Source organism: Brachyhypopomus gauderio, chromosome 9 (genome assembly GCF_052324685.1).
Source record: "Brachyhypopomus gauderio isolate BG-103 chromosome 9, BGAUD_0.2, whole genome shotgun sequence".
Lineage (NCBI taxonomy): Eukaryota > Metazoa > Chordata > Actinopteri > Gymnotiformes > Hypopomidae > Brachyhypopomus > Brachyhypopomus gauderio.
In genome coordinates this window covers 6,018,431-6,039,182 of record NC_135219.1, presented here as the reverse complement: position 1 = coordinate 6,039,182, position 20,752 = coordinate 6,018,431, and the positions used below count along the sequence as shown (strand labels likewise).

The window sequence follows — 20,752 nt, the reverse complement described above, 5'->3', positions numbered from 1 at the left end:
TTGGTGTAAAAGTCCAAGTCAAGTCTAAGTCTCTGAATATTTTTTCAAGTCAAGTCAAAAGTCTTAGTATTAATGACTCGAGTCTGACTCGAGTCCAAGTCATGTGACTCGAGTCCCCACCTCTGATTTAAAGTAAAAAGTATCCCCCCCCCCCCAACGGTTTGGAAGTATCGGTATCGGTATCGATATCGATATCGGCGATACTGACCAGTATCGTATCGGTATCGTATCGATACCAAAATTCAGAGTATCGCCCACCCCTAGTGTGTGGAGTGAATATGGGAGAGAGATGTACAGTGTGTGTGTGTGCGTGCATGCGTGTGTGGAGGAGGGGGGGGGGGGAACATTCAAAAATAACTCACTCATGCTTCACATACATTTTCGATCCAAATTGCATTTTATTTGCATAAATGTTATGAATAAAATTATAATGAATAGATCATTACCATCTCACAGTAAATTACTTATGGCAGCAGTGCCCGTTTGGATTCGTTTAAAATATTACATAATCTTACACGTGAGTTGATTTTAATTTATCACTTTTCACTGTAGAATGTGCATCGTATTTCGTATATTTTGGCTATGCCAAGCCACTACTGCACATAATAATCTAATCCATTTTGGTTAAATTGTATAATGACCTTCCCCTAAATCAACAAGGAACTTACACAACCATGGACTCATCGCACATACACAGTTTAGTGTCATCACAGAAATCAGTGGAAACTCATTGTCGATTACAGGGAGATTTGGGTTTTCAGTGTTTTCTGTGTATCAACATCTCTGGGTACCGTCGCCTTTTTTGAATTCCACAAACAGTACAAAAGCACCAATGGAGGCATTTAAACCTAAGAAAAAAATATTGCCACGGTGTCGTCAAGGGTTATGTAGTCTTTTTCGGTAGTAATTACGCAGCGTTTCATGTAATGAAGCAGTAAGTCACACTACATGTCCCTACACACGTTGAGGTTGACGCGCATGCGCAGATTGTCACGCCTCCCTAATGTTTTGTTTCCACGCCATATTTGCTGGCCGGTCGGCGATCACTCACGAAAAACAACGTATAGCGTCAAGATCTGAGATCCGAGGTGAATCCGATTTAATCGTAAATTTTTATAAGTGGAAATATACAATAATCAAGGATCTGCGTAATTTTAATGGTCAAGTTTGTTTTAGGCCGTGTTTCGGGAGAAAAGGTGATCTGGAAACTTAAAAGACGAAGTTAATTGTTCCCATTTCGACGGTCTCCAGAGAAAGCCGTCAATCTTGGCCACAAGGAGGGGCTTCGCCGAACATTTTTATCTGTTTTAATTTCTGCCGTCAGCGGATTATAACGCCGCTCCTGTCTTCGCTTCGTGTAAACCACAATGGCATGTGGGGCAACTCTTAAACGGACTATGGATTTCGATCCTCTGATGAACCCGGCGTCGCCGAAGCGAAGGCGATGCGCCCCCATGTCCCCGTCGACTTCCACCTCTTCCCCACAAAAATACCTGCGTATGGATCCATCGCCGTTTGGAGATGTGTCCACCAGACTCACCACAGGTGAGCAGCGAGCCTATCAGATAAATAACTACCATTAATTATCCGTTTTGACAGCCTTTAGAGCAGCTCCCACCGCCCCTAGTTGTGTGTGTTTGTGGGTGGCTAACGTTAACTGAGTCTTCCGAGACTTTTAAATAGCGACTCGCTGTCTGTCTTATCGAGCCATTTGGTTTAGCAGTGTATAATTCATCTACGAGCTCAGTGATTTAAATAACTTGTGTACACGGATACTAATTAACTAGTTATCTAGTGAAAGTACTAAATACGTGTAGTTTAGTTAAAGCTAGTACAAATGTGTCATACCACCGAGTATAGCTAGCTAACGTCCGAGGCGTTAAATGCCCGTTGCTGTATCTGCGCAAGTTAGCTATGCTAGCAGTTATGATGGCTAGCTAGCCTAGCAAACAACTTCCTTGTAGGCAGTTCTGTAACAGTTTTAAAGTTTTCTGGCTAGTTTGAAGCAAATGGTGTCATCTTGAGTGCTATAAAAATTGTTTTGGCAACCCGTATAAAAAAAAACCTTTAAACGGTCGATGTGTTCTCGTTTTGTTTCCTGGAAAAATGCACCAGGGTCATGGGCTCGCCATTCTGTTCACCATTTTTATTAAACCAGCTTGAGGAGTGAGTAATTGGCGTCTCACGCATGTTTCTGGTCTTCATTTCTAGTAAGTGGACCATGAGTATTCTGGGTAGGGCAGTGTCAATGTCGGGAGACTACTGTTAGTTTTTTTTTATGTTTGGTAGCAGACATTCTTTTGAGTTTAACAAAAGATTTTAGTCGATTGCTTGCTGTCAACGGGGGAGCTCCATTTTGATTTTGTACAGGCTCTTGTGTTGGAGAATGATAGCCAGACCGTGATGGAGTCCCAGCTGTTCCAGGTTCCAATATCTGAACCCCTGTGGGAGTTGAGACATAACTAGGATAGCCTAGAAACATACACAGCTATTGTGGCATGCTGAGCCAAGTCAGTACACTGCAAGCTTTTACTAGGGGTCGTATGTGCCTTCTCCATCATTTCACAAGGTTTTCATTTGGCTAATTCGTATTCTGACTGGCAAAGATGAAATGGCTGCCACCAGCGAATACAATTAGGCTTTTGACTAATACAACCAGGAGAATGAATACATCCGTCCTCGACAAGGAAAACCCTCCCTAGCAGATATTTGCACCAAACAAAGCACGTGTGCAGGTTGGGACATGCTAATTGGTTCAGCTACAGTATGACTTGAGAAACGACTCTGAGTCTGTTTTTCAGTTTTTTTTATTTATTTATTTTTAACTAAATCAGGGATTATCCATTTGGGCTGTCTGTCTCTGGTGTAGAGGGTCCTTCCCCTATGGCCCACTGTGAGGCAGCTGGTGTCTGACAGACTCTGCTACAGCTGCACATGTATGATGTTCTGAAGCAGAGCGCATACTGTAGAACCCTGACGCCACAAGCACACAAATCCCATGTTTCCGCTGATGTGACTGACTGGTGGGTTTTGGGTGTCTTACAGAGCAAATCCTGAACAACATCAAGCAGGAGTACAAGCGTATGCAGAAGAGGCGGCATTTGGAGAGCAACCTGCAGCCGGTGGAGGCCTGCTGTTGCCTCCCCGCCCTGCCTAGCTCCGCCCAACCCGGACCTGCCTCACTTACAGGTAACTTCCACAAGAAAGATCTTGATACTTAACTTTTCTGATCATACTTTCCCATTTAAAGGTCTGGTGGGTGTTTTTTTTTATCCAGTGTGATTGATGTTCATGTAAGAGGGAACTCTTTTTTTTTTTTTTTTAACTCTTTAGTATGTTGCTGTAACTAGCATGTTTTAGAGTATTTTACAATTTCTGTATTGTGTATTTTGCAGTTTGTGTGAACTATATATGTATTGTGTGTGGCAAATTGATGTATGTTTTACAATATTGTTCCCTGATGTGCATTACTGAAAATCCCTCCTGCTCCCTCGTCCCCAGTCTCATCTGCGGGTGCGTCGTCACCTAGACGAGAGCAACCTCTGTTCACTCTCAGACAGGTGGGCATGATCTGTGAACGGCTCCTGAAGGAGCGTGAGGAGAAGGTTCGTGAGGAGTATGAGGAGATCCTCACCACAAAACTCGCAGGTAGAATCCTCAACTGCTCTGATCTGGCTTTATCCACTTTATCTAATGTCTGTCACTATGGAAGTTGTAACTGGACAGTTTTTTTTTTTATTTGATGAGGGATAAAATAAAAGTATTATTTTCTTGTTTTTGATCCCTGTATTTGTCTTTTTAGAGCAGTATGATGCTTTTGTGAAGTTCACCCATGACCAGTTGATGCGACGGTTTGGAGAACAACCCGCTAGCTGTGAGTTAGCTCCCACTAGCACTTTTCAGATTCCTGTCATTCATCTTTCTTTGGCCTTTACTTTTGAAGCCGCTTTCTGTTTTTTCATGTTTGTTTGTTTTTCTTTTTTGCCCTTTCGTGCAATTTTCCATAATCTTACATTCACATTTTCTGTCCCCCCCCCCCCCCCCCCCCCCCCCCCCTCGCAGATGTATCGTGAGACGTCAAGAATGTTCCGGAAGTGGGAATGTTCTGGTAGCAGAAGTGTTCCGGAACCCCAATGTCACCTCGTTTGCTCTGCATCATTGGCCTCTCTATCTGTGGTAACCGTGGTAACCCCAGACTTGTAGTGAGGGTCTTCCTGGATTACCAGTAATGCCACTGTCCTGGCCAGGGAGACGGAGAGCGTGCGCAAGGCTTCTGTCTGTGAAATTTTTTTTTAGGCACCCACTCCTCTCAACAGTACCTGCTGTCTGAAGCACCTGCCATTATCAGTACACGCATATTTGGAGAACTTTTCAGATATGTGGCTGCTGCCATTTCATTTATTCAGCCTCTGATATTTATTAGGCTTTTTTCCCCTCATTGTCCATTTCCCTCATACATTAATGTTTTGTTTTCTTTTCATTTTAAACCATTGACCAGTCCCACCATGATTGCAGTGTGTATTGTGCCTGTGAGATCACAGAGGGTGTGGACCTGAATAACTTCTCTTGGCTTTGTAAAAATGCATCTGGGCTCTCCTTAGTATTTCTCATGTACAAATTACTCATATATTTTGATTGAAATACCTTATCTATCTTTTTTGTTTTTCTTTTCTCCATTTCCCCTGAGCCTTATTGTTTTATTGCTTGTGTATTTTAATGGAATTTTATGTTGAGACAATATCCAAATAAATAGTTTACATGTTCAACATTTTAAGATTTGGAGCGTGGTGTTGGTTGTCCTGTGTTCTCCCAGACATGCACATGGGCCTTGACCTTTTGTCTTGTTCTGCTCTGTTTGTTTGTGGATTTGGCATTTTGCACTCTACACATCACAGCGTTTTCTTCCATTTACTATGAAATTCTTATCTTGATGGCTGTAAGTTGCTTATGTAAAATTCTAATTCCTTTTTGAGTGTAACAGTGTAGTTCTTCAGTTTAAGTGGTTGGTGAGCACACTTAAGAGGATAATAGTGATTGGGGAAGATGAGGGCTCCAGTTGTTTTATGGTGTCCCACAAGGATCGGTATTGGGCACCAAATTCTTCATTGTATATTCTACTGCTGGGCAGAATAACTCGTACGCATGCTATTGGCTTCCATTTCTATGCAGATAATTCTCAGTTGTATATATCACATCTAATTTTCTTCTAAATTTAAGAACACTGAAGTGTTGCTTCATGGACCCAAGGCTGCAAGAAGCAATTGGTCTAACATTCCTCTTACCCTAGATGGTTTTCCAGTAACACCTAAATCTGCAAAAAGCTTTTGACATGCATGTCATTAAAGCTGCCTTTTTACATTTATGTAATATTGTCAAGCTGAGACATTTATTCTTGTTATCAGATGCAGAGAACCTGATCCACGCGTTTGTCTAATCAAGATTGGACTACTGTAATGGTCTTTTAATTAGATGCTCTAAAAAGTCCCTGAATAAACTCCAACTTGTACAAAATGCTGCAAACAGAGTCCTAACTAGGGCTAGAAATTTTGATCACATTAGATCACGTTACTCTCTGTGTATTGCACTGGGTTCTGGTAAATATCGGAACTGATTTTCAAATTCTTCTGTTGACCAACAAGGTGTTAAATGGTCTTCTGGTAATCTGAGATTATGCTTTCATCCAACTATGTCATGTGTTCACTCTAGCGATAATGATTTAGGTGCAATGGCTCATGGAGCCTTATGACTGTGGTCACCTCCAGGCCCCTCTCATATATATATAATGGTTACATGCTCCTACAAAGACATTTTCATAAAAGCACCTTGAAGATGGAGGTGTCGATGCCTCCAGTGTACGCATCAATTGCGCCTCCAACCTGAGGCCCAACATCCACACTGGAGGGACTGTGACTGGGTCTAGAAATAGAACTATATATGTAGGGACTTCTACTAGCTGGGCCACCAATGGAGGATGGGTTCTCTTTTGAGTCTTGGTCCTCCCAGGGATTATTCCTAATCCCTACCTAGGGAGTTTTTCCTTGCTACTGTTGCACCTGGCTTGCTCATTATGGATCTGGACCCATGCAATTGTAAAGCTGCTTTGTGACATGTGTTGTGAAAAACACTATGTAAATAAATTTGACTTCGTGTACAGGGGTTTTCTTCTTTGATGGAGTATCTGGGGATGTTCATGAATTCTTCAGTTCTGATGTGTACAGGTTTTGTCTTCGATGTGTGTTTTACAATATCATTATAAGCTCCTTAGGTGATCGGGGGTGTACACATGCATAACGACTGTTCAATGTTCAATGAGCGTCTGATTAAATCTAGAACTGTAAGGGACTACATAACGGAGACAGCAGAATTTGTATTGGGAAACTGGAGACCACAACCATGAAACGTACGGTAAAATTAAAAGCCTTTTGGCAAATCAGGTCAATATTTCCCCTCCAGACAGTTTAAATGTATACAATTATGCTGTGTCCAGAAACGCGACTTAAATTATTTTGTAGCTTGCAACGTTGAAAAAGAGCAACTAATAACAACAACAGCAACTTCGGCGCTAATGTCAAACCAGTTAAGCTAGAAATGTTAAGAAATTCGGCGAAAGCTTGCGGCTGAATTATTTATTCTGTTAGATTATTTAAGATGCTGCAATAAATATACATTTAAGAAGAGTGCGTTTAATAACACCAATCCGTCGAAAAAATAAACCGTTTGAGGCTATTATTTTGAAACGACAACTATGGTTGAACGAGTGTAACGGCGGTTAGCTTCACAATTTCATAATCGCCCTGATCTGTACAGTTGACATGCTGTTATCCCAGTGTTTTCTCTGTTCTTGACTAGTTCTTGCTGCCTTCTGTGTTTATTTGGGTACATGGCTTGTTTTTTTAGAAGAAGTATTGCAGCGCAGGTAAATCCCCCTTTTTCCTGGCCTGAGCAAAAGTTACAGTAACTAACTTTAGTTAATGAGCTAGCTAAGGCAGTTATGTCAGGATGCTGGTTAACAGAAGTACAACACTGAATGACCTTCCGTAAGGCTGGGATGTCTTTGCAAAAACGGGACGAGTAGCCACCGTGTTATTTCACCTTACATGAGAGCAATGTGTTGTGGTAGAATCACGAGACATTAAAGTGGACACTTGTTTTCCCCGCACAGCTCTCAAGGATTTATGGACAACATGAAGAGTTTTTCATCCCACTTCTGTCTGTCGTCCCCGTATCAAAGAAACGGTGAAGTATTCGCTTCGTTCCACATGAACTGTGCTGTGAGCTATCAGCAAGTGTGCAGCGATGTATCGTTACAACTTTCAGTATCGGTGTGATATTGTAATGGCTGAATAACTGCACCGTCCTTATTATCATCGTGTCTCTTGAATTATGTCTTTTACCTTCAGTCTTGGCCCGTGTGCATGTTAATATAAATCAACGGGCACCATAGTAGTGTGTGTGAGTGATGTGACCGCTGCCACCACAGGCCGAGCCCTGATGTCCAGTTGACGGTAAGATCTCTGGTGAAGAGTGGAGTACTGCCACCTGATGAGGATCTGGCCGCTCAAACGTCGTGTCTGGCCAAACAGGTGGGAGGTCACTGCGGTTTACTGATCCACAAGGATTAATTATGCTTGACTCCAGCGCATTGTAAGTGTAAAGGAGGTCAGTGTTATTTCTGTGTGTGTTGATTTGAGTGCGTCTCTGGACTGCTGTAGTTGAAGGAGGATGGAGTGGTTGAGGACGTTATCCCTGGACGAGAAGCGATCAACTTCAGGATCAACAAACTGCTCCTCGCAGAGGTGAAGAGAAGTCATTCAGAGTGTTCCTGCAGACTGTTCCTGTGTGTGTGTGTGTGTGTGAGGGGGGGGGGGACTATGTGAGTGAGCAAGCAAGCGTTGATCTCTTAGTCTAGTCTATGCTGGAGGGTTTTGTTGAAATGCATCTGCCTGCTGGTTCTGCAGAAGCTGCTTGACTCTGTGCACACGGAGCCCGAGAGTTTTGGGTTGAAGAGCGAGCTGTTCCGAAGTCTGCGCAGAGGGAGAACTCTGGTGGAGTACAGGTACCACAGCCTAGAGGGCGGGTATGGTGTGGTGCTCGTCATTACTAATATAGAAATGAAGACCAAGAACAAATATCTATACAGTCACCGGCAAAGAGGTGGTGTGGTCCTGTTCGTCACAGAGCAGTACATTTTTGCACATGGATTTATATACTTAGATTTATATACTTAGATACTTAATGATAACTATAACTAAATAAACCATCAAAGAGTAGCGGTCTTAGTACTTTATGTCTCACAGCTCACCAAACATCGCCAAGAAGTTCCATGCTGGACATCTGCGATCTACCATAATTGGTGAGCATCACGGAAGTTGCAAGGGAGTTTCAACTTTGAAGTTGGTGTTCTTTCAGTCGCCAGCAGAGGGAGCCATATCTGCGTCTTAATGGCTGGCTTTGACCTTTCTTCTTTTTCAGGAAACTTCATTGCCAATCTGAAGGAGGCCTTGGGAAACGAGGTCATCCGGGTGAATTACCTAGGCGACTGGGGGATGCAGTTTGGTAGGTAAACCAGACATTTACTACACAACAATGCCACAATATAAACTGTATTATTGTAATACATGCAGAGACCAAGATTATCTGCTCAGAAGTCCCTATTACTGCTTAAATCTGTACTGAATGAGCAAGATGGAAGTTTGTCTAATTATATGTAAATACGTGAGCACTGTGACACATGAGCGTTAGGATACGGGTCTAGTTAATGAGATTCACTTAAATAGATTCACTGATTCACTTGTGTCCCAATCTTTGTGTGGGATTCAGGCCTGCTGGGAGCTGGCTTTCAGAGGCTGGGGTCCCAGGAGAAGTTGAAAGAAAATGCCCTTCAACATCTGTTTGAGGTGTGCTACACACGCATACACACACACACGTACGCAAACACAGTTCTAGTGTTACGTAAGAGACGGAAGGGGAACGAACGAACCATAGTGGTCTGCTGTCATGGAGCTGAGTGATCATGTGACCACATGTAGGCTGTGTGCGTCAGGTGTACGTCCAGGTGAACCAGGAAGCAGAGCAGGACGAGAGCATCCGATTGGCTGCGGCAGAGTTCTTCCGACGGCTGGAACAGCATGAAGAGCAAGCTCTGTCGCTATGGGAACAATTCAGGGATATTACTGTGAAGGAATACAGGCGTATTTATGAGGTTGGGCAGTAAAAAAAAAGTGTGCACCTCTGTGTACACTCTGTCATGCCCCCACCCCATCCCACACACACACGCACACACACACGCACGCTCTGTTCCGCTCCTTTGTTTATCCTCTCACACTCTGTTCTTACATTTACATTTATGGCAATTAGCAGACGCTCTTATCCAGAGTGACTCTTATCCATTTTCTCCCACTTGTCTTTTTCATTCTTCCTCACTCACATTTTTCTGTCTTACTGATCCCCTCTCCCCCTCCTCACTCTCTCTCTCTCTCTCTCTCTCTCTCTCTCTCTCTCTCTCTCCTCTCTCTCTCTCTCTCTCTCTCTCAGCGCCTAGGAATCCACTTTGACCATTATTCTGGAGAATCCTTCCATCAGAGTAAAATGCAGGACGTGCTGAAGGACCTGCAGTGTCGAGGCTTGCTGAAGACCACAGAGTACATCTCCACATGAACATGCACATGCACTGCAATTGGTCACAATGAGAGAAGTATTCACAGAGAGATCATTCTGATTGGTTGATTACCAGGAAGGGAACAGGTGTGGTAGATCTGTCTGAAGCAGGTGACATGTCATCCTACTGTACTGTACTGCGCAGTGATGGTACCTCACTCTATATCACTAGGTGAGTGATTTACTGAAAACACACAGACAGAAAAAACACACACACACACTCATCTGGTGTCCTGTACAGGGGTGTGATCTACCTGCAGCAGCAGGAACTCATCAAATACTCATCAAAGCAATTTCCTTGCAGTCCCAGACGTGGTGCTTGGCAGCTTGTTGTTGTCCACACAAGGCTGTGAACACTTCAGTGTTGCTATTGGTTTTGTACCATGTTCTTACCAAGGGTGGTTGTTATTCATTCTATTTCTTTATTTTGCAATTTTCAGGGACATTGCGGCAGCGGTGGATCGGAAAGAGTTGCTCAACTTTGATGAGATGATTTATGTGGTAAGAACCACTACACACACTTTCATACACACACAAACACACACACGTTGTAAAGTGTTTTACCCTTGTTTTCATCCCTTATCAGACAGATAAGAGTCAGTCCAGTCATTTCCGACAGCTCTTCCAGATCCTGCAGATGCTGGGACATCGCTGGGCTGAGAGGTGGGTGTAGTTCCTACACCCTCACACACAGCTGCTGCGCTGGGCTGAGAGGTGTGTGTAGCTCCTACACCCTCACACACAGCTGCTGGGCTGAGAGGTGTGTGTAGCTCCTACACCCTCACACACAGCTGCTGTGGTTGTTAACCCTGCAGCGACTGGGGCGACGTTTGCAGATGGAGGCTGAAAGATTAGTCAGTTTCTTCTCATTACTCCTGTTGGCTTCACAGCGAAACTCCTGCAAAACCCAGGTGTTCTGTGACTGGGTTGTAACTGGGCTTACTGGATTGTAATTGGCCTGTCAGTAGCTGCTGCCACCCCAATTCCACACCCAGCATACTCCGAAGAGGATGAGACTGGTATCTGCAGTAGTCTCACTTGTACATCATAAATCACCCCACCCCACCCTGAGTGCAGGCTGAACTACACCCTGGAGCAGGAATTAGTTGATGACTTTATGGAGAGCCAGGTATATGTACATTGCCAGACAGTAGGCACATATGGAGTAATTCTGTTATTGTGTAACAGAACATAAAGAGATATGAGGATGAATATGTGAATATATGTGTAAGTGAACATAATCTGGTATAAGTGGATATACTATGGTATGAGTATATAAGTGAATATAATCTGGTATGAGTATATAAATGAATTTAATCTGGCGTGAGGGTGTAAGTGAGTATAATCTGGCGTAAGGGTATAAGGGCAAATCTAAATGTTTTAGGTTCCAGTTTTCAACAATGATCAACCTGTCTTAGTATCTTCTGTGAGATGGTTTTGTCATTTTTGGTCACAAAAAAAAAAAAAAAGTCAAAATTTGCCAAGGGTATGACTCATTAGGGGCAGCACTATATATACATGTGCGTGTGTATATATACACCTGTGTGTATGTTTTCATGTGTAAATATATGTGTGTGTTAGGTGTGTTCACGTTCCCTTCGGGCTGGTGCAGGGTATGAGCACGCGCAGTGGGGATGTGGTGTTTTTGGAGGACGTCCTGGATGAAGCTCGCAACAGGATGCTACAAAACATGCAGCAGTCCAAGAGTACGGAGACACACAAACCTACACACACCGTATTTTACGGAAACCAAGTTTTTTTCTTAATTAACTTTTGTTTAATTAGTTAACCCTGCACTGTAGTGCTTCACTGAACATGGTACATTTCGTGCTCTGTCTTTCTATCTCTCTCTGTCTACGTGCAGCCTCTAAAGAGCTAGCGGATCCTGCCCTCACAGCTGAGCTATTAGGCATCAGTGCTCTAATTATAAAGGTACATCTGACACGTTCTCGTCACACTCACTCTTTCTTCTTTTTCTGATTATGTCTTCGTGATTGTTCACCTGATCAAATAAGGGCCTGAGAATCTTATTTGACACAAACACCACGTGTGACCATGACGGCAATCTCAAACTTCATGTCTGTGTGAAGTTCCTTGTTGACTCCTATATCTTACAGCAACATTGATGTTTAAACATTGTACTGCTTAATGTGTTTGTGTGTGGATGTCGAGATCGAGCTTTACAAACAAAAATGTTTGCAAAAAAAACAAATGTCTCTGTGGTTTTCATTCACCCAGTCCCGGACAAAAAGACTTAACAGTTTCTGTCTGCAGACGACTGAACACTCTTTAATTCTGACTCATCAGATAACGGAACACTCTTTAATTCTGACTCATCAGATTATGGAACACTCTTTAATTCTGACTCATCAGATTACAAAACAGTCTTTAATTCTGACTCATCAGATTACGGAACACTCTTTAATTCTGACTCATCATATTACAGAACAGTCTTTAATTCTGACTCATCAGATTATGGAACACTCTTTAATTCTGACTCATCATATTACAAAACAGTCTTTAATTCTGACTCATCAGACAAACCCTCAACTGTCACCAGTTACTGTCACCTAATTCCTGACAGACATATAGACATATTGTAATTTCCTGCTGTAAGACCCTTAGTGTAAATACACACATGCATAGATATTTGTACTTTTATGCTTGTAATTCTGCTGTGAATTCACCTTGAGTCTCACTATGAGCATTTCAGTACGTATCAGTGTCTCATTGCATATGACGAACCAAAATGACTTTAGTAACATGCTTACAGGTTAATATTCAGAATGACAAGGAGCAGATTTTAGTGCCATGTAAACTTTTTTTAATCAAATGCTTGTCAATGCTTATGCTTAATCAAATTCTGACTTAATGCAGATTTAAGTAGTAACAATGAAGCCTCAATAATGACATATATAGTGTTAAGAACATATATAGGGACTTATATGAGCATCTGACCTCACACACAGCCAATCTGTGACCACACACAGTCAGTGACATCATACATAGGTGTACCATGGCAGTTTTGGGCAATTCTAGTTAGAAAATGTATTGTTTGCTTTATTCTGTATGGTTTTATTACCATGTGTGTGCGTGTGTGTGTGTAAAAAGGACCTGAAGAGACCACTCATCTCGGATTATAAATTTAACTGGGAGCAGGTGCTTCAGGCTCAGGGGGACACTGGCGTCTTCCTGCAGTACACTCATGCCCGACTCTGCAGGTAAGCAATGTCTTCTACGATCCTCACACACAGTAGGCAGACCCATAGCCACAAAGCTGAGAGATCATAACTATAGCACGAGAAGAACCAGGCTTGAGAGCATTACAGACCACAACTTATATAATTTAAACGAGTGGTTGCTTCTTTTTTGTTCAAGGCCATTGAAAATGTTTAATATAATGCAAAATTCTAACTTTAAAGATTTAAATTTGATAAAAACATCCCTTGCACGAATGTACTGTGTGCCTGATGGTTGAACTGCGTAGCTGTTGCTGTGTGTGTTTTGCCCGAGTCCAGTTTGCTGAGGACGCACGCCAGTGTGAGTCACACACACTTTGACCCCCACCATCTTCAGGATAGCAGAAGCCTTTCAGCACTGCAGCATCTGTTGAGGTAAAGCGTGCGTCTACTCACTGCCGCTCCCTGTGGCCAGGTGAGGCATCAGGGGAAGGGATACTGCGCTGTCAGTGCACAGGCTCTACGCAGCTGACCAGATTTGTGTGTGCCAAGATGCCTGATGCCAGTAATAGAATACTGGGCCAAGTTAGCATGTTGATCTTTGCTGCTTTCAGTTAGCAGCACTAGTGTGAATAGCACCACTGGAACAGATTCCAGGCTGTCGGAGCTGTAACTCCTACGTGTGTTTGTGTGCGTCCTCAGGTATGATGAAGTTCTCCTGCAGTCATCACTAGAGCTGCAGCCGAGACACCTGGTCAACTTCCTCATCACTCTGTGGTATGAACCAATCACATCACTCGTTGGAAACCCCCATAAACAGGCTACTTCATGGATTAGTACCACCATTAGTGTCAACAGGAGCTGTTAGCTGTTTCCTCTTGGACATTGTGTTAAACCCACAAGTTAAATTACACACTGAGACTGGGGGTGTGTCCACTGTAGTGTGGGGGCAGGTGTGACGGTGTGTCCACTGTAGTGCGGGGGTAGGTGTGACGGTGTGTCCACTGTAGTGCGGGGGCAGGTGTGACGGTGTGTCCACTGTAGTGCGGGGGCAGGTGTGACGGTGTGTCCACTGTAGTGCGGGGGCAGGTGTGACGGTGTGTCCACTGTAGTGCAGGGGCAGGTGTGACGGTGTGTCCACTGTAGTGCAGGGGCAGGTGTGACGGTGTGTCCACTGTAGTGCGGGGGCAGGTGTGACGGTGTGTCCACTGTAGTGCGGGGGCAGGTGTGACGGTGTTTCTTTGCCCTGTAGCCACCTGGTGTCTTCAGCCCACAGGGAGCTGCCCGTGAAGGGGAGCCCACCAGCCGTGGCACAGGTGAGGCAACCAGCACTTCTCACTTCACACCTGTTGCACTTACAGGCCAGAGATGTTCAACGCTCACAGTAAAGTCCATTTCCTGGCTTCCTCTTGGCCTGTATTCTTCATGACCAAGTCCATATAAATATTCTGAGCTGTCTCTAGAAAGCCATGCATATCCTTCAGTTTTACTACCATTTAATATAAGAACATGTCTCATCTCCATGTCTCCTCCTTTTTTTCCCTCTGACTGACAGGCCAGGCTCCGCCTCTTCTCATGCGCATGCTCGGTGCTGGCTAATGGGATGAGGATCCTGGGAATTACACCAGTGGAGAAAATGTGAAAGTCTCCACAGAACAAATCAACATTGAATGCTAGTCAGTTGATTTTACAGTTGTTTTTTCATTAGTCCCTGTACACAAGACATGAGTAAATGGTAATAAATCGATACTAAATAATGCTACATGTGCCTTAAACTGATAATCACTTCCAGGATTTAACAGTGCAGAGCTGATTGGTCTCCCAGCAGATGCACCTCCCCTCTGCTCAGTTCTCTCATTGCAGCAATGTAATGTCCATAATGCGGACGTGACATCCAGATACTCGTATATGTCCCATGGTCTGTATTCTGCTGCTCTCAAAGTTAAGTCAATATATTGCTCAGCATTTATATCCACACACTACCAAACCAGTTTTAAAAGATGTAGGTTATATCAGCGGTCCCCAACCTTTTTTGCGCCACGGACCGATTACACGTCAGACAATATTTTAACAGACCGACCTGTGGGGGGTAAATACGACGAAATAAAATGATACGACTGGCATAAAAACAAATATAAACCACATAAAAATAAAACTCACCAGACCCACCGACTGATATAATCCGGTGAGAATCCCAAATTAACATTTTTTTTTTCAAAATAAAACATGACCCACGGACCGGTACCGGTCCACGGCACGGTGGTTGGTGACCGCTGGGGTATATGGTCTACAGCTCAACCAGTGGTACAGAACTGAAACTGAAAGAAAAGATCTTCTTTAAATTACAATGGTGTTACCCATGGTTCTGAGTTTGGTTTAATTGTAATATAAAGCTTTTGAATGTGTCTTAAGTGTTTAAAGGTGCATACATTTTAAATGAACTTTATTTAAATGATTATTGCAACTACAAAATTTCCTTCTTGCTGTTCACACATGTAGACCCATGATGCAAATGTAAACTTGTGTAATACTTATATTCACCCATAGAGAATATTTAAAATCCTACCACAGTAAATTAATGTTTCCTTGGCCCAGACAATGATCCTTCCTCATCCATATCCAAAATGCTTCATTTCATTGTTATAACCAGTCACAGACTGATGCAGACTTCACTGTTATAACCAGTCACAGGCTGACACCCTGTAAAATTACATTTAGAATTTCACCTCACCCTCAACATAGCAACATAAATGGCAACATAAAACGGTTGTGATTAGAGTTACATCACTAAAATCATTTTTAAAAAGGAGAAAAACATTCAATTCATAGGGTACAGTGCATACAGGATACTGTTGCAGGAACAATTCCTTCTTCCCATAAATACATTTTATCCAAGTGAATACACGTGACCCAAGTCCATCGGTGCCGTGGCATCCTGCAGGGTTGGCACTGATGGGTGCACGTCGCTTGGCTGATGTCAGTACAGACGATGGACATTAAAACACAGTCTGGAATAAGAATCGGAGCTAAGCCCTCCACCTGGGAAGGCCTTGGTCCTGTTCTGAATTGGATAAAAAGGCTCTTGCGTCAACAAATCCAACAACAAAAAAAAAGCACTTCAAAATGCCTGCACCGCCGTCTCCTTCCACACCCGAGGTTCCTCCGCTCCGCCTGCTCCTGCCAGCACCGCCGCCCGGGTGACGGGGGCCACGCTTACGGCTGTACTCACGCAAAACCGAGCAGCTCCTTGGCAGGATGTGGGGTCGGTGCCAGAGTACGGCGTCCTGTTGTTAGAGAGGAAACACCAGAGCAGGCGGTGGGCTGTTCACGGGGCGTCACACGGTGATCAGCTTCTCCCTGGCCAGCTTGTCGGGTCTCTCCAGCGTGGTGGTGTCCTGCTTGGGCAGGCCGTACAGGTAAATGGAGACGCAGACCAGCAGGGCTCCCATGGCGAAGGTCACAGCTGCAGAGGGGAAACAGCACGGTCACTCGGGTCCTGATCGCTTCTGTGGTGCTTTGCACTCCAGTCTTTTGAGAGGACACACAGAGGTGAAATAAAGTAGCACGCTGCAGTAGAGTGGGGAGATGTGGCTGTAGAGACCCACTGGGAAATGCATATCTATGACTTGGTTTCAGGATTATCGTCTCATCAACAAGGCACCAGTTTGGTTGGGTAGTTTGGCCTCCAGGCCAGAGGAGGGCAGAAGCACCCCACCCCCCCCCCCCCCCCCCCCAGACCATTCAATTGATGTATTAATGATGTATGAGTGATTAATGTAACTGGTGGGCTACTGTATCCCACCACTCAATAAAGGGAGGGTGGAAAACATGGACCAGGACCTTCAGGACTGGGATTTGAATCTCACTGTATGACTTCCTTCCTGCCCAGCAGGAGCTGAGGTTGATATGACTTACCAACTGAAGATTAAGAGCAGCTGATCAAACAAGAGAAACCTGGTTTTCTGCTGTCTGCATGGTAAAAAAAAAGCTTGCTGCTATATCAGGCTGTTCTGATCAGGACTGCCCTGATGTGTTTAATTACTTTAAGAAGCACTCAACTTTGCAGTTGAAAAGTACAAGTAATTCTCCATCCAATAACTAATACGCTCATTAAGATAGTTGACTGATCTCAAATGGGAAATTTTGGTTTAACAGCAGTTCAAGAACAGTGCTATGCTAGTTACAGCCTGTAACAGCACCTCTGGGTCCACGGACCACTAATGACCTTTTACATACGAATACAAAAGAGTAAATGCATATTGCATGGGGAGGGGTCATGTGATGTAACTGGCATCGACATTGCCAATCCACTCACTGATCTGCAGGCCGAACAGCATGACGGACGCGATGGTAGACAGGACGATGGCAGAGGCGGCTGAGAAGCCCTTCATAATGTTATCAGTGTACTTCACCACCACTGAGGTGTACAGGCCACCCACGCTCGCCAGAACTAGACACACAAGAGAACACCATCATACCAGATTATAATCACTTATACCCTCATACCAGATTATAATCACTTATACCCTCATACCAGATTATAATCACTTATACCCTCACGCCAGATTAAATTCATTTATACACTCATACCAGATTATGTTCACTTACACATATATTCACATATTCATCCTCATATCTCTTTATGTTCTGTTACACAATAACAGAATTACTCCACATGTGCCTACTGTCTGGCAATGAACATATACCTGGCACTCCATAAAATACTTTAAAAATACAAAATTCACATTTCTCAAATTCAGGATTACCTAATGACACCTGCCCACACTCACTCACCAAATCGAAACCCCTCCAGACCCCCCTGCCCACATTTTCAACATTTCAAAGTTTGTCCAGTGCAATAACACAGAGGCTGAATCAGTACTCACAGACCACAAAGCACACCCACGGGGTGTAGCCATAAAAGAAGCCCTTGTCCATCACCTGTGGCCCATCTGTCAGGTAGATGCCAGCCCCCGTCACCAAGATGCCGGACAGGTACATCTGAATGTTGCGCACCCACAGTGATGTATCTGAACTCTTCAGCACCTTCTCAAAGTACACACCTGTCCCACATCATGTTACACAGCTTTAAACCACACAAACGTTTAGAAGCTGTCAGGAAAACCAAAACAAAAAAGACAAAGAACAGCTACAAAATAATAACAGATGAAATGTTCAAACCTGCAAACCCGGAACAGAGGACAGCTATAGCGACAGCCATAAAGCCTACAAGCGGGCTTTGCACCACCTGAGAAAACAGTTAAAGCTACAGTGAGCATTCTCACCCTGCGCGTTTAAAGCTACAGTGAGCGTTCTCAACCCTCCGCGTTTTATGCTACAGTGAGCACACTCACCCCCACCATTTAAAGCTAGTTAGCATTCTTACACACAGCATTTAATGCACACCCCCCATGTTTAAAGCTACAGTGAGCACCCACACCCAGCGTAATAATATTTTGGTTGTTTGGTTGGTTGTCATGTTCATATAAATAAATGGATCATACAAACACATCGAACACGCCAGTAGATCCGGCTCCATCTCCGACTTGTTTATTGTGAATATGTTTCTAAATGGCCTCTCAGCCTCTAGTTAATGTTTATTCGTCTTAGTTAGGTCTCATTTGGCTGTGTAAAGTGTGTATTCCTGTCTAATAACCTTCAGCAAACATTTGCTGAAAAACATTTACAGAAGCGTCTGAATCAACATCGTACAGTCCTGTCGTAAACTGTTCCAGGATATTACACTGCATCATGTCCATAGCACTACTAGAACAAAATCATAGTTACTATTATAGCAATTGTAATAATACTCATGAAACTGAATTAACAGCCACATTACATACTGTACAAGTCAGTGAGCAAGTGAACTCATGGCATTGACAGCAGAAATCAGGTGGGTTCTCACCTGTTTACAGGTGATGTGGTACGATTAGATGTGGTCAGATGGGGTCTCGCTTGAACTGTCCAGGTGGGACTCGGTCAGGTGGAGTCTCACCCGAAGGCTACGGGTGGCAGGAGGTCAGACGGACTCTCACCTGAACTTTAGTGAGCTCTGCAGGCTTCCACTGCACGAGCGTGACACCTGCACACAGCATGAAGACGGAGAACCACTGCAGCCGGCTGAGGGAGCGATGCAGCATGAGAACTGTGCACAGCGCGGTGCATGGGATCTTCAGCTGGTACGTCACCTAGCAACGACACGGTAACGCAACAGCGTTACAGGACCAGTACAGCCTTGCAGTAACAGTGTTATAATAGTGTTACAGGAATAGCACAGCACAACATCATTACTTTTAACACTATGGCATTACAGGGCCAGATCAGTGATGCAGTTACAAGCCTGCTGTGCTGAGGTGCTGTGGCTGGTACCTGATACACTGCCGCGTCCAGGTTGCTCAGGGCGATGAAGGCCATATTGTTCTGAACAGCGTACACTATGGAGGGCACACTGAGCTTCAGCAGCTCTTTGGGACTTTTGAGGATATGTTCCACAAGCACACTCTTCAAGCGGCCAAGACCTGATGACTCTCTGGGGACGGACATGGGGAAAGTCATTAAACAAGAATCAAGAAGCAGTTTTATTGACAGAATTTGGTAACACCAAGGATAAGGATCAGACAATTGCTAAGATTTCAAAATTAAGTAGATCAGTGGGTCTCTGCCAGCACAAATCTATTTCAAATAAACGCTAATTACAGTATGGGTAGTCACAAATACCACTACAACCACGACTGTTCCCACAGGGCATTATGTTGTGCATTAACCAATTGTTACTCACCACATAAATAGTGCTGTTGCACCAGTGGGATTTAAAGCATGTAACTGTTGGGTACGTGTCAGCCAACGAAACAGAGCATTCATTAATTCTACACCCGCCTAAGGTTCAAACTATTGTCAACTAGAGTTGAATATGTTAGTGTGTGTTGTTACCTGGCCAGCATTCCCAAACTGATAAACAACTTTATGACTTCAGCTAGGCACACGGCAGTGGTGGCGAAGTAGAGGTCCGACGACACCGTTCTGGTGTACCGGAGGGCCACGGTGTAGGTCGCCGCCACCAGAGTCATCACAGTCAGACAGTAAATCTTGAACACCAAGCTCGCTGGCTCTGCAGGACAGGACGAGTGTCTTAACCAGACTTTAAACAACCAGGGCTCGGACAGTCAACATTTGGGGTTACGTGTAATATACAAAAATACCACGGGTTGGTTTAAACCATTCGGTGGCCGGCTAGTTTTAATTAGATAGCTACTTTGTTTTCATTCATCAAAACTACGATTTGCCAGCTTAGATGTTCTTAGATTAACAAGATAATCGCAGTTTTGATGATGCAGGGACTGAAAATTATTTAGCTACATAACTGGTTGCCTACATTCACATTAATATATACTTGTAACAATTGCTGTAGGGATAAATATAGAAAACAAGCACGTATGTAAACAGCAAGTGAGCTCAGCATACCACTACAATTATGCAGCTAGCTTGCTGGATACTAATGTAAATTACCATAGATTACATAAAGTAACTAACATCATTAATCGTTAAATGCAGTAAGCTACTGTTAATTAATTGATAGACTTCTTGTAAGATCATAGCGTTAACTAGAATGGCTGATCATTTTACTTACCATTAGCCATTGCTGAATACTTTACTTTCCGTAAACTATGGAACTGTAGTATTTATCTGTATAATTTGAATAAAGCAGCTGTCAACATGTCTAACATTAGAGTACTTCGCTAGCTGGAGAAAGCCATGTTTTTTCATCAGAACAGATGACGCAAGTCATTCTAGACAAAGGGCACAGGTTAAAATGACATTTTCAAAATAAAAGTCGCCACCTTAGAACCGAAGCTATTCACATCAGGTTCATAATGCCATACTAGTCTTAGTCACGCTATATTTTGGCAAACAAAAAT

At 43.6% G+C, this 20,752-nt stretch overlaps 3 protein-coding genes across 5 annotated transcripts; 2 read left to right on the top strand and 1 right to left on the bottom strand.

Moving 5' to 3' along the window:
* The first annotated feature begins 1,007 nt into the window (after positions 1-1,007).
* akirin2 (akirin 2) lies at positions 1,008-4,774 on the top strand. Its single transcript, XM_077016654.1, has 5 exons — positions 1,008-1,545; positions 3,046-3,189; positions 3,502-3,648; positions 3,803-3,874; positions 4,063-4,774. The coding sequence occupies exons 1-5, from the start codon at positions 1,368-1,370 to the stop codon at positions 4,071-4,073; spliced, it is 552 nt and encodes a 183-aa protein (XP_076872769.1). The 5' UTR covers positions 1,008-1,367; the 3' UTR covers positions 4,074-4,774.
* Positions 4,775-6,757: 1,983 nt separating this feature from the next.
* rars2 (arginyl-tRNA synthetase 2, mitochondrial) lies at positions 6,758-14,598 on the top strand. Of its 3 annotated transcripts, XM_077016645.1 has the most exons (20): positions 6,758-6,916; positions 7,163-7,236; positions 7,481-7,583; positions 7,713-7,796; positions 7,959-8,056; positions 8,298-8,353; positions 8,473-8,556; positions 8,821-8,897; positions 9,044-9,202; positions 9,535-9,641; positions 9,734-9,829; positions 10,098-10,158; positions 10,244-10,320; positions 11,239-11,363; positions 11,522-11,589; positions 12,769-12,878; positions 13,176-13,271; positions 13,539-13,613; positions 14,089-14,152; positions 14,392-14,598. In XM_077016645.1, the coding sequence occupies exons 1-20, from the start codon at positions 6,881-6,883 to the stop codon at positions 14,476-14,478; spliced, it is 1,737 nt and encodes a 578-aa protein (XP_076872760.1). In that variant the 5' UTR covers positions 6,758-6,880; the 3' UTR covers positions 14,479-14,598. The 3 variants fall into 3 exon arrangements, 2 of the variants coding, with proteins under 2 accessions (XP_076872760.1, XP_076872761.1); XR_013133142.1 differs by lacking the exon at positions 14,392-14,598 and having other exon boundaries at positions 13,145-13,271; positions 14,089-14,151; XM_077016646.1 differs by lacking the exon at positions 6,758-6,916 and having other exon boundaries at positions 7,220-7,241.
* A 664-nt stretch (positions 14,599-15,262) lies between these two features.
* On the bottom strand, positions 15,263-20,614 carry slc35a1 (solute carrier family 35 member A1). The gene is made up of 8 exons (XM_077016647.1): positions 20,464-20,614; positions 19,767-19,944; positions 19,206-19,365; positions 18,872-19,024; positions 18,018-18,084; positions 17,723-17,899; positions 17,152-17,286; positions 15,263-16,299 (listed from the first exon to the last, which is right to left on the bottom strand). Exons 1-8 carry the CDS (start codon positions 20,471-20,473, stop codon positions 16,172-16,174), a joined length of 1,008 nt encoding a protein of 335 aa, XP_076872762.1. The 5' UTR covers positions 20,474-20,614; the 3' UTR covers positions 15,263-16,171.
* Positions 20,615-20,752: the final 138 nt, after the last annotated feature.

What these genes read in the sequence shown, in the direction of transcription:
- akirin2 (XM_077016654.1), top strand. Translation starts at nt 1,368, where the DNA reads ATGGCATGTGGGGCAACTCTTAAACGGACTATGGATTTCGATCCTCTG. An exon ending in CGGACCTGCCTCACTTACAG is followed by an intron (nt 3,190 to 3,501) that starts GTAACTTCCACA and finishes CCTCGTCCCCAG; the next exon opens with TCTCATCTGCGGGTGCGTCG. An exon ending in CCTCACCACAAAACTCGCAG is followed by an intron (nt 3,649 to 3,802) that starts GTAGAATCCTCA and finishes TTGTCTTTTTAG; the next exon opens with AGCAGTATGATGCTTTTGTG.
- rars2 (XM_077016645.1), top strand. Translation starts at nt 6,881, where the DNA reads ATGGCTTGTTTTTTTAGAAGAAGTATTGCAGCGCAG. An exon ending in AGAACTCTGGTGGAGTACAG is followed by an intron (nt 8,057 to 8,297) that starts GTACCACAGCCT and finishes TATGTCTCACAG; the next exon opens with CTCACCAAACATCGCCAAGA. An exon ending in AACTTCCTCATCACTCTGTG is followed by an intron (nt 13,614 to 14,088) that starts GTATGAACCAAT and finishes TTTGCCCTGTAG; the next exon opens with CCACCTGGTGTCTTCAGCCC.
- slc35a1 (XM_077016647.1), bottom strand. An exon ending in AGTTTGGGAATGCTGGCCAG is followed by an intron (nt 19,366 to 19,766) that starts GTAACAACACAC and finishes GTCCGTCCCCAG; the next exon opens with AGAGTCATCAGGTCTTGGCC. An exon ending in GCTGTTCGGCCTGCAGATCA is followed by an intron (nt 16,300 to 17,151) that starts GTGAGTGGATTG and finishes TCCCCTCTGCAG; the next exon opens with CTGTGACCTTCGCCATGGGA.